Source organism: Gymnoscopelus microlampas (assembly GCF_963454915.1).
Source record: "Gymnoscopelus microlampas genome assembly, chromosome: 23".
Taxonomy (NCBI): domain Eukaryota; kingdom Metazoa; phylum Chordata; class Actinopteri; order Myctophiformes; family Myctophidae; genus Gymnoscopelus; species Gymnoscopelus microlampas.
This window is the reverse complement of record NC_139960.1, coordinates 19181704-19194915: the sequence shown is the minus strand read 5'-3', so window position 1 is coordinate 19194915 and position 13212 is coordinate 19181704. Positions and strand designations below refer to the sequence as shown.

At 40.5% G+C, this 13212-nt stretch overlaps 1 protein-coding gene across 1 annotated transcript in view; it reads right to left on the bottom strand.

The window, feature by feature from the left end:
• Positions 1-13212, bottom strand: part of LOC311040220 (monocarboxylate transporter 2) — a 34748-nt gene that overhangs the window by 5954 nt on the left and 15582 nt on the right. The window contains exons 3-4 of the mRNA XM_084050361.1: positions 1492-1635; positions 25-828 (exon numbers count right to left, since the gene is read on the bottom strand). Of these exons, the coding sequence (XP_083906487.1) occupies positions 25-828; positions 1492-1635 (948 nt within the window). The remainder of the gene's footprint in view (positions 1-24; positions 829-1491; positions 1636-13212) is intronic.

The following is a 13212-nucleotide window of genomic DNA, read 5'->3' as shown; positions in this document are numbered from 1 at the left end:
GATAAGCTTTCTGGAAGAAAGTACCTGCGAGTGGCGGACCCAGGAGGACCGGGCAGCACTCCACGATGGTGGTGAGACCCACGGCGCTGGAGAACCTCTGAGGTCCCACCAGGTCCATCAACGTCTCGAAGAGCACCGAGCTGACCATGCCGAAGGCGAAGCCGAAGAAGACGGAATAGATCACCAGACCCGTGTAGGTGTCGGCCAGCGGGCAGAGCATGTGACATATCCCGTTGTACATCACGGCGAAGCTGAAGAAGTACTGGATCCTGGGCCTGATCCACTTGGAGTTGGCAAACAGCCCCATGGAGGGCCTGGCGATCATGTCGGTGAAAGCCAGGATGGAGAGGAGGAAGGCCGCTTGGTACTCGTCCACGCCCATGTCTTTGGCGTAGGCCGCGAGGAAGACGATGGGCGCGAAGAACCCGAAGAACATGATGACGTTGCCCGACAGGTAGATGAGGAAGCCGCGGTGCTTGAAGAGGGACAGGTCCAGGTACTTGTTGACCTTCTCGTAGCAGCTGCGCTTCTCTGGCTTTGTGGTGGTCATGGCTACCGACTCTTCATCCTTCTTGGCCTGGCCGGGCGGGGGGCCCAGGGGCCGCATGAGGGCGCCGGCCACGCAGCAGTTGAGCAGCAGGCCGCCGAGGATGAAGAAGCTGCCTCGCCAGCCGAAGGAGTTGATGAGCCACTGGTTCAGAGGGGCCAGCGTGCTGAGGAACACGGGACTGCCGGCCATCGCCAGTCCGTTCGCGATGGGCCGCTTCTTGAAGAAATACTTGCCGATCATCGTCAGCGCTGGCTGGAGATTGAACGCTAAGCCCAGTCCTATGGGGAAAAGATGATCAGAAATGTATTTAAAATACAGCTTTGATTAATTATGTATCACAAATGTAATGGTGAAATTCCAACATTCGGAGTTGGAAAATAATAATTATACAACCATTATATAGCCCAGAATAACATAAACAGAAATTGCAATGTGTTTTATGTACAAAACAAATTACAAAAAGGGCCATAAAAAGTAATCTTACGTTTCTTGATTCAAAAGCACTTCTATGTTAACCCAGTAGACACTAATCTAATTATCTCTACATGGACTTAAGTGGATTTGGCCACTTTGGCTATTCAAAAATAGCAGATATACAAGCTCATAGCGCAGCACAGAGTGCCGCGGTACGAGCTTATAGATCTGCTATTTTTGAAAAATCGTGAAAATGTGTGCAAAATCTTTGAATATGTATATTCTTTTAAAGTTAACATTTTTAACTCAAATCTTTGCTTCTGGGGGGTCCCTGGAACAAAATATTTTGAGATGGGGGTCGGCGGCCAAATACATATCATTTTGGGGGTCCTTGACATGAAAAAGTTTGAGCACCACTGATATAGAAACATACGTTTTTTTTTTCAGAATACTGTTGGGATTTGGGAGGGACATTTGTAGAATCGGCTTCAGGTCTTAATGGGTTAAGTGGATTTGGCCCAGCCTACCTCCTATAACACCGATGCAGATGTAAAGCTGCACCACGTTGTTGCAAAAGGAGGCAGAGATCATCCCAATTGAACAGAGGATACCTCCCATCATCATGATTGGCCTACAGCCGTACGTGTTCACCAGTATGCTGCTTATGGGACCTGGAAGAAATAGGAACAAAAAACACAGAACATGTCAGTCCATAACATTTCATCTATTTACGCTGGTCAGTGAGTATTAGTGTACTTAATGATTTAAGCCGGTTAGCCCTGCACAGCAGTGGAAAGCCGACAACTATAAATGGAGATACTTTCGCTATACAACCTCATCTTGTTAGCGTTGTGGTGTTAAGAGTACACCAGAGGTGGAAAGTAACTAAGTACATTTACTTAAGTACTGTACTTAAGGTAGGGTAAGTGATATTTTTTGGTTAAAACAAAAAGTATTTTGTTAAAAGGTTAAGTCTCCCCGTCTCTCCAGCTCTTTAATAAACAGAAAATACATTTTCCTGTAGGTGTCAAAATCTTAGCCAATCAGGAGAAAGTACCCATTTTTAAGCTTCATTTTTATAGTGTTCCAGTTCCAATTTTGCCTGCTCATTTCTTAGTGTCATCACTTCCAATTTCACTTGTTTAATCTATATCCTGATTGAGTTCTCTATCCTGATTGCATAAAATTGGAAATGAAACTGAAACAAAAATGCATTTTCTGTTTAATAAAGAGCTGGAGAGACAAGGAGATTCCTTTTACTGAACAAACACTCTATAGCAATGAGTACTATCAGAATATAGAGCTATTTAACACTTATTTTATACCTTGGCTATTTGAAAATAGCCGATCTACAACGTGTCGCATCGCGACACGTTGTGAGCTTGTAGATCTGCTATTTTCAAACATTTTAGAACTTTTGGTATTTTAACTCTCTCAGTGCCAATGAAATAAAAAAATATATTCATACTGTGCCAGCAATTTTTTTTAAGTAAAAAAAAAAGAAAGTGCTCAGGAGCCGAGATACAGCCTTTTTCAGTAATAAGCTAAACAAGAAGTGAATGGAGGAGCAAATCTTCGGATCACGATATCTTGGGTTCTGAGCATTCTTTTCAAAAAAACATTTTTGATGCCAATACTTTTGTACTTTTACTCAAGTACATTTTTTATTCTGGACTTTTACTTGTAACAGAGTATTTCTATGTTGCAGTATTGGTACTTTTACTTGAGTAAAGAATTTGAGTACGTTTTCCACCACTGGAGTACACGTTTCCTTGATGGGCTGATTCCATTCATGGAATGCTTAGAAGTAAAAGTGATATTTAACATTTTCATTATGAAGAACATATATCCCAGGTGGAGTACAAAGATGCACCAATTAAAAAACAAACCAATCAGTGTAAAATATTCAGCCGTTAACATCCTGTGTTTATATGCTAAGGAGTGAGGTCATTTAGAGTCTGGAACAAGAAATTGGAACAAGAACAAGAACATTGGAACAAGAAAATCAATGAATCTTGTTAACCATCGTGAACATGATCAGATCTTCATCACTAGATCTGGCAGTGATCCAGCAATAATTGAGATCTGAAATGTAATACTGTAAAGTAAAGTAAAACAAGGAAGAGTGGAACAAGTCATATGGACTGGATGCTCTGGTACATAGCCAATGGCCATGAATAGGTAGTGGACATTTTCAGGTCAGCAGTGACACACAGTTACTGAACTTAATGGCTTCAAATCATATTGGAATGAAGTAGGCCACAGGAGGCCTGGTGGTGGGGAGGTGGACAGGTGGTCCCCAGCTAAATTAACATTACATTACATTACAGTCATTTAGCAGACGCTTTTATCCAAAGCGACTTGCAGTAGGTGCATTCAACATAGGTAGGCAGGAACATTTCTAAATTTCAATATTCAATTCATTTGAAATCATTAGACCCAGAGGCCCACATAGTGTCTAACAGATTAAGCCCAGGTGTGGGATTCCATGTACAATTATGACGTACAATTTAATTTAAAAAAGCAACTTTGACATGAAAACATGTGTAAACCGCGGAATTATGGTACAGTGAGACACTTCATTCAGAAGTATAATTACCACTATCATTTACTTTTAGGGTTAATAATGTTCCATTTATCTCTCTGTGTGGAGTTTACATGTTATCCCCGTGTTCCCTAGGGTAGGTACAATACAAAAACATGCAGTAATCCTGGTCACTATACTGCCTCCCCCTGGTCAGCAGGGGCGCCTGATGGAGGGGAAAGGAACTGGTTGGAATAACGTGTTCCTTCCACGCACTACGTCCAACCAGGGAAACTCTCCCCTGTCAGGTGACAAGAAGGTCAGTTGGCTCTCATGCATTGAAGGAGGCATGAGCTCGGCCCTGGCCTACCTAGGTTGGCAGAGGGAAGGTAGTGCCCAGGATTACATAGACAATTGGCACTGGGTGTAAAATATAGGGGTTACAAAATCGTGGGATAAAAAATGTAAAAAATACAAATATGCCACCAGTGTACCAGTGTTGATTTTGTCGACTAAAACTATGACGAAACATTTTCGTTGACTACCTTTTTTCACTGACAAAAACTACATACCGTAAAAACAAAATAAAAACTAAGTTATGATGAATAAAACTAAGACTAAATATATTTACATTTACGTCAACAAATAAAAACTAGACTAAAATGTTAGTGAGGGACTAGTGGAGAAGAGATCCAGTAGAAATAAAAGACAAGTCATTTTATGTTTGGTGGCGCTCGGGTGTTGCGCTCTGAAAATAGCAGATCAACAAGCTCTGGGATGCATTGTGAGCTTGTAGATCGGCTATTTTCAGCATGTAACGTGTAAAATCAGCCATTACGACGCCATCAAGCCAAAATACATCTTAGTCGACTACATCAACTGTAGATTTAGTCGACTATAATCTTATGATATTTAGTCGACTAAAACTAGACAAAAACTAAAACATTTCAGGTGACTAATATATGACTAAAACTAAATGGAATTTTATTCAAAAGACTATGACGAAAACTAAATCAAAATGTGCTGTCAAAATCAACACTGCAGTGTACTACCTCGTGTTATATGTGTTTGTTTACATTATCATTACATTATGTAATGTACATTACAAGCAATGAATAATGTGGTGGTGCTTTGACCACTCGATGTACGATTCTTATCCTGCCTCTACTAACGTGACGACGTCTCATCTCCTGTCCTTGAATCTCAACAATAAAGGAGTCAATCGCATAGGGAAATAAAGAAGTAATAAAAGATGTACTTTTTTGAAATAATGGTCTCATTACCAACCAGATGATGTATCATATCTATGTCAGGGCTGTGCTATTTTAAAAAAAAGACGATGGGCAGGAGTCGCCTGACTTCATTTGCTCCGCATGAATCTTTTTTTCCGACCTTGAGGAAACTAGTACCCCCTCATTTGCATACATAGCAGTGATCAGTATTCTCTGGGGCTCGGTGGGACCCGGATTGGCCGAGATGAGACAGCCCCTGAGCCTGCACATTACCTACCTAGGAAAAGGCTTATCATTCCCTGCCCAGACATGCCATGGACTTCATTACACAGTGGACAAAACCCCAAACTAAATATAACTACCTAGTTTCCAGAAGGGGGGGGGGGTTGACACATATAGAAATGTGTCCAGCATATTCTCCATGACCCCTTAATGTGTACAGTAAAGAAAAAGGTTGTAACATGGAAAGGTTGACTGTGGGGAATGGCATTTATCCATCACTTAACAAAGCAAAGAGCGTAATAATAGCCCCGTGCTAGCAGCCCATAGAGGCAGTGCTGTTTCTTACACCCCAGCCGGAACCGAGGGGTTTGAACTAGGGATGTCCGATATTATCGGCCTCCCGATATTATCGGCCGATATTAGCATAAAAATTGATATCGGGAAAATATCGGTATCGGTTTTTTTTTGCTTTATAAATAAGTTACAGGAGTTCTTACTGTATATGGTGTGTGTGATATGAAATTTGAGCTTACCCTAATCACAATAATCCCCGCATATATCGGTATCGGTTGATATCGGTATCGGTAATTAAGAGTTGGACAATATCGGTATATCGGTTATCGGTAAAAAAGCCAATATCGGACAACCCTAGTTTGAACCAAACGACATAGCAATCCTCAGAGCCCAGTGCTCTTACTAGTGGGGATAAAAGTGGGAAGAAATGTTTCACACACACACACACACACACACACACACACACACACACGATATGGGTATCTCACGATACGATATCTGTGGCGATATTAGGCCCTCGATAACAATAATATCACAATATTTGATATATTGGGATATCACGATAAATTGCATGAAATTTCACCAACGATATATCACAATAGTCCTTGTATTCAATTCATAAACACATAAAATAGCACCAAACAGTTCAAACATTTTTTTTTTGTTTTTTGATATCAACATTTTTCGGCAGTATATCGATTATTTATCACCGGAGAAAGTATCGCGATATATCGCGATATCGATATATCGTCCCACCCCTAACAAACAAACACACACACACACACACACACACACACACACACACACACACACACACACTTGTATGTAATATAATCTTTATGAAAAAGCTACAAAATGATTGAACAACTTAAGCCCTATACTTACGTTTGTAAGTTGCATAACGCACTGTGAGCTTGAAAGACCTGCTATTTCTGAATTCTTTCTTTTGTTTACATTCACCTATAGCCTAATGACATGCTCAATATAAGGACGGAAAGTTAAAAGCAGTTAAAAACGAAACAAGTGGATGTTTTAGCCCTAAATTGATGCTAGCATCATCAAAATGTGATTTTCTACCAGATTAGACTAGATTTTGCGATAGCTTGTGTGCAAGTAGAAATTGTGGCTTAAGAGAGAAAAGGCCATAGAAAGGTTACGGTAATCTGTAAGGTTGATCCAACGGGGAAACAGCAATTTTCATGCTAATCAAGCCAGTAGTTTACGAGATTTCATGTTTGGGACTCAAATGCTGGACAGGCCTTCCAAATTCCCTGCTGACCAGTGGCGTTCCCAAGATTTACATTTAGGGCAGGCGAGATTTCTCCCCCCCCCCTCTATTACCCCCAAAAAAGAACTTTCAACTCAATCGAAAATCGGCGATCGAAAACAGGCGAAAGTGGCCGTGTTCAAGATGTTTTGGCCATTATCTCTGGAACAGAAGGTCCAATCTGCTCAGTTCAAAGCTTGTTGGATGCGTGACTTTGATGACATTAGGCACGCTATGACACCTTTTCGGGTAATTTGGGTTTTTTAGGGGAGGCGAGATCTTAGTTGGGCAGGCGACCGCCTGCTCTGCCTCTACAGTGGTACGCCACTGCTGCTGACCTACATCGGCATCCTTAAGAAGGCGCTCACACCAGCCTTGGGAAAACATAAGCTTTTCTAAGTGACCATGTGCCCGAAAGGATCGCCCACCCCCTGGTATATGGAATAGTATTAACAACTATTTAGAAGCCACCACACGAGGACACAAAACTATTTTATCGTAAAGTAAAAATCATGAGCAGATGCCCAGACATGAATGATGCAGTTTTATAGTCTCCTCCCAGGGCCAGGCCTCTGGCTGATAGTGAATCTAATACGGCCGTGCTGACAGTCAACAGAAGCCGGAGTGTTGTTCCCTCAGCCTAGCCCAAGGTCAACTACACTCCCTCTCTCTCCCTTACTGGATTAGTGACATTGATCCAACACTGACACAAGGCATGCAGCTTAGCACGTCACTCCTCACTACCCAGCCACACACTCCACTGTAAAGGCCTGAGGGTTCACCCATTGTGACCGGGAAAGCATCGGTGTCATTTTTTAGATTTCTTTGGCTATTCAAAAATTGCAGATATACAAGCTCATAGCGCGGCACCTTGTAGATCTGCTATTTTAGAAAAATCATGATAATTTGTGCAAATCTTTGACTATATATATTAGGGATGTCCGATATTATCGGCCTCCCGATATTATCGGCCGATATTAGCATAAAAATTGATATCGGGAAAATATCGGTATCGGTTTTTGAAAAAAAAAAGAGTTGGACAATATCGGTATATCGGTTATCGGTAAAAAAGCCAATATCGGACAACCCTAATATATATATATATATATATATTTACATTTGAACTCAAATCTTTGCTTCTGGGGGTCCCTGGAACAAAATATTTTGAGATGGGGGGGGTCCGCAGACTATTACATAGAATTTTGGGGGTCCTTGACATGAAAAGTCAAGTCACGCATCCATACGTAAAAAAAACCTGTTAGGATTTAGAAGACAATTGTAGAGAAGCAAAGATTTGAGTTAAAAATGTTCGCTTGGAAAAATATAGATATATTCAAAGATTTGCAAACATTTTCACGGTTGTTTTTAAAAAGAAATAGCAGATCTACAAGCTCATAGCGCGGCACTCGGTGCCGCGCTATGAGCTTGTAGATCTGCTATTTTTGAATAGCCCAAAGAAATAAAAAAAAAAAAGAAAAAAAAAATTTAAAAAAGAAATAAAATGACACAGATGTGTTCCCGGTCTTAATGGGTTAAGTTAAAGGAGAAGCCCAGCCCATTTTCAACCTTATCTACCATATAATTGCATTTTATAATTACAATCATTGTCTACTCACTTTGTCTCTCAGAGGTAGGCTGTGGGCAGTTCAGAAACATGGCCTACCGATGACATTATCGGTGGTCATTTCAAACTAAATTTAGACCTTCACATATGTTTATTGATGAAAGAACAATGGCTTCTATGTCAGCATGCTAACTGTCTAGGAAGAGATGCAGAGCGAGAGACTACAGAGCAAGTAGATGGAAATGGTACCATCTTCATGAGCATTAGTGAGGACCAGTTATATGAAGATAACAAACATTTTAACCAACATTTTGTATAATCTTGGGAGTTTTACAAATGGATAAATTGAGTCCAGAGGGAAGCACGCACATCCCAAAAAGACTTAATCAGGTGCTGAACAACAATACGTACAAGAGAGAAAAGGAAGGGAAGTCCGCACACTTAAGCTCCCAGTAGAAAAATGTAATGAAGTTACACAACGTTTCGACCGCTAAGGGTCAGACCTGATGAAGACCCTTAACGGTCGAAACGTTGTGTAACTTCATTAAAATTTAAGTGTGCTTTAAGTGTGCGGACTTCCCTTCCTTTACAAATGGATAAATTAACAATGAGGATTTTTCTACGTGAAGAGAAACGTGCGGGGACATACTTAGCCAGTAGGCAGTGCACTGCCGTTGTCTGATGTAATAGTACAGTATGAAGGATTGCACAATGATGCAGTTTTGGAAGACTGACATATGCTCAACCATAATCTCATACACAGCCAAACCTGGTGTGTTGCTGTGAACACTCTGAGCTTAAAAGATGTTCACACACATTGCAGATGTTGCATGGTGGGCATGGTGTAGTTTTGTAATAGATGGCGTGGTATAAATGGGCCACAGTGAAACCTCAATTGCATCATAAAAAAGGCGAGGCTGAGCATACAGCAGACCACCAGTCTGTTTATTCAATGACTAAAGCACATATTACATTATACAGACATCTGTGTGTGGGAGTTAAATGTTATGGTTGTCCAAAAGTGTGCATAGTTTTAGTGGTGGGAAACAACGTTCAGTGAACGAGCGATTTCGTTCACGGCAATGATTCGTTCAAATGATTCGCTCAAACGATTCGTTCAAATGATTCGCTCAAATGATTTGTTCAAATGATTCGCTCACATTCTCGTTCAGTAGCGCTTCCGGTCCCGGCGGAGTGCATGGGCTACTAACTATATGCATGCAACTGTGTGCATGTGATCCCACTGACATGACTGCACAGTCTGCACAGAAACAGCACTGTCATTCACAATATAATTGCACCATCTTCTTTGTAACATAATAATGTGTAGAAGTAATAAAGAACTACAATATATAATGTTATTTTTATTAGTCGATAATTATTTCCACAAATGCAATATTTTATACAAAGCAGCCTAAGTCAGTACATTCTGTCTGATAAAAATATTTTATCAGACAGCCCCCCTCCTATACAAACTCCATTGTAACCATTTCAATTACTTTCATTTATTTTTAATATTTTTGGGGGGAAAAAAACCGAAAGAAGTAATCGAAAAACCACGGCCTCCTCACGTATTAGGAGGGCAGGATGAGTCACCAGAACCAAGGACGGGTGTTTTTGATGAATCTAACATGTTAAAAATAGAGTTTGAAGTTATAATGGGTTTGTATAGGAATGGGGCGTGTCTGATAAAATGAATATCAAATATCTAAATACTGAATCAAGCAAACTGTCCGCGGGCTCACAAAAGCCTGAGTAGACGATGAAATGAAACAAAGTTTTTTTGAAAGTGAAATATCCGTTTAACAAACATTCTATATTTGTATTTATTAATTTTTGTATTACTTTTAAAAGTTACGTTACCCAACACTGCTCATCATTACAAAGTGAAACCAACTAAAGCTGGCCACACAATATTGACAGTACATCAAGTACTCATCATTACAAATAAACCAACTAAAGCTGGCCACACAATATTGACAGTACATCGAGTACTCATCATTACAAATAAACCAACTAAAGCTGGCCACACAATATTGACAGTACATCGAGTACTCATCATTACAAAGAATAAACCAACTAAAGCTGGCCACACAATATTGACAGTACATCGAGTACTCATCATTACAAAGAATAAACCAGCTAAAGCTGACCACACAATGACACAATATTGACGGTACATACAGTACTCATCGCAAGTACTCAAGTACAAGTACTCATCATTACAAAGAGAAACAATATTGAATTAATCCAGTGTAAATATCTATGTGTGTCAATATTAACCAAACACACATTAAAGTTTTTTTTCATCTTTGTATTTCAACTTATGAGGTTGATGATAATAAGCTGTACTTGAAGGTAAATCAAACTAAATTATTTAGGTCATCTTGCGATTCCCGTGTGTTTAGTTTTTTCTTCTTGCTTCCGATTTTTTTAGTAAAGGATTAGTAAAATCCTCAGTGTTAATTTATCCATTTGTAACTAAATTGATCTGTAAGGGCCTGTAAGAGTGTACAAATGGACAGAGTTAAATTAAGATTGTAACTGCACTGCACTGAGTGAGTGTTGTTTGTTTCAATGGAAAATGTCACCCTCATAAACAGGTAGCCCCACAACTAGCCCCTTTCGGGACCCTGTTTACCTTTTTTGTATTTGGGAAGGCGGTATCCAGGGTCCCTTGACGCTCAAAGCACTCTCTCTCGTAGTCGCGGGTACCACTGTCTCGTCTCGGGCTAATAGCTCGTCGCTTGGAAGTTGCAGAGATTTCTCAAAGGTACCAAAAAGAGCAATACTAAACCGCGGTTAATCTGCATTAATGCGCTCGGATCGGCGCTGCCGTTTAACATTTTTAATCATTTAGTAAAGCTTAATTTCATCTCTCAAACAATGCTCCACTTCCCATGGCCCGCCTCCCCGCGGTGACTGACAAGCTGCGCGTCCTACGCATACCTCTATGGTCCTACGGTACTGCCTCTGATTGGCAAGCTCCTACATGCTTGCATGACAATCACAACGCGGGGAGGCGGGCCATGGGAAGTGGAGCATTGTTTGAGAGAGGAAATTAAGCTTTACTAAATGATTAAAAATGTTAAACGGCAGCGCCGATCCGAGCGCATTAATGCAGATTAACCACGGTTTAGTATTGCTCTTTTTGGTACCTTTGAGAAATCTCTGCAACTTCCAAGCGACGAGCTATTAGCCCGAGACGAGACAGTGGTACCCGCGACTACGAGAGAGAGTGCTTTGAGCGTCAAGGGACCCTGGATACCGCCTTCCCAAATACAAAAAAGGTAAACAGGGTCCCGAAAGGGGCTACCCCACAACATGAACACCAACACAAATGGCAACGGGCTGCCTGCACACAGAGAAATGAGAAAACTATAGAGCCAGACCGATATATATCATTTGACTCCTTTGATTACAGTATCTGCAATTATGCAGCTGATGTGTCCCGGTTTCAAGTATTTTCGATCTTTGAAAAAGTTTACGTTAGTTTAACTTAGTAATCCAAGTTTTTCAAATTGATTAGAACTGCTTTTGCACTTCTTGGTAAAATATGGGTCAAAGCATTGGCACGCTAGGACTCTCCAGAATCGGGATCGGCATCAGACCCAACAATCTGGCATCGGTCGGGTGCTCTAGACAGATCTATTAAACATTCAAGCAGTGATTGTCTCATCAACGTACAACATACAGGACAAGAGAGCAGGTGTTTAATGAATAGCTGATGAGGCGTGGTTTCCTTGAGCTCAAATCAATATGAATGAATGGGGCCAGGAGTTTACAAGTAATAAGAGGTCTCTTTTTAGTCATTGTATCGTCCTGGCAGCCTTAAAAGCCTGCAATCTTTATGACTAAACGGCAAGAATTGCCACTGCTATGTCCAATACATTTATACTTTACCCATTTAGGCTAAAGCAACCTACAAGCACAACTGAAGATCTGTCGCTGACATAAGGAACACAAGGGTCGGTTCCCCCCAGATAAAATTCCTTGGATCCTAAAATTTTTACTAAAATCTTTGCTTCTGGGAGGTCCCTGGAACAGCATATTTTGGGATGGGGGTCTGTGGCCAAATACATGTAATTTTGGGGGTCCTTGACATGAAAAAAGGTTTGAGAACCATTATTATTATAGCAACATAAGTTCTTTAAAAAAAACTGTTTTAGAAGACATTTGTAGAATCCCCCAGAAGCAAAGATTTGAGTTAAAAATATATATATATTCAAAGATTTGCACCAATTTTCCACGATTTTCCCCAAAGATAGCAGATCTACAAGCTCATATGAGCTTGTAGATCTGCTATTTTTTGAATAGCCCAAAGAAAAAAAAGTGACGGAACAGGGAGACGAGAGCTGTGAATGACTGGACAGGAGGATTGCAACAGATGGCAGACATGTCTCTAGCCGTCAGAAGCCTACAACAGTGATTAACCACTTAAAACCCTATATACTTAGTTGAGCAGAGTCAAACAGGGCCAGGGGGTCTATACTTTACTAGTCGTCTCCCTTCCCTAGTTTTTTTCCCTTTCCACCAAATATCTTTGCCGAAAATACCTCACTAGAGCATACATGGGCAACTGGCCGCCTGGGGGCCACATGCGGCCCCCACCTTCACTTAATGCGGCCAGCAGGTTAAATATCGGATTACTGATATATTATTGATTTCAGCCGTTACAATTCCAAACATGCAAACATGACCCGCTTTAATTACTTCAGTCTATATCAGTGGCTTAATGACTAGTTTTAAAATTATATTGTCTTTTTTATGTCCAATGTATTTGTATTTAAGTTCATAAAGTTAACATAAGTATAACTAAATGCATTTTAAATTAAATACAAATTTTACTTTTCAGGATTCTAATTAAGAAACAACAAAAAAAATCCAAAATAGCAAAAATAGCAGATCTACAAGCTCAAAACACGTCGCACTGAGACGCATTTTGAGCTTGTAGATCTGCTATTTTTGTGTGACATAGAATGGCGAAGTACGGCATTAATTTGCGAAAAAGGTTAAAATACAGAGATAAGAGATATCTGCCCGACAGTACCGGTATATGCAATGTGGCCCTCTGGAGTGAGTGTGGAAATATAGTGGCCCTCTCCATCATCAAAGTTGCATCACCCCTGCACTAGAGAATCACAC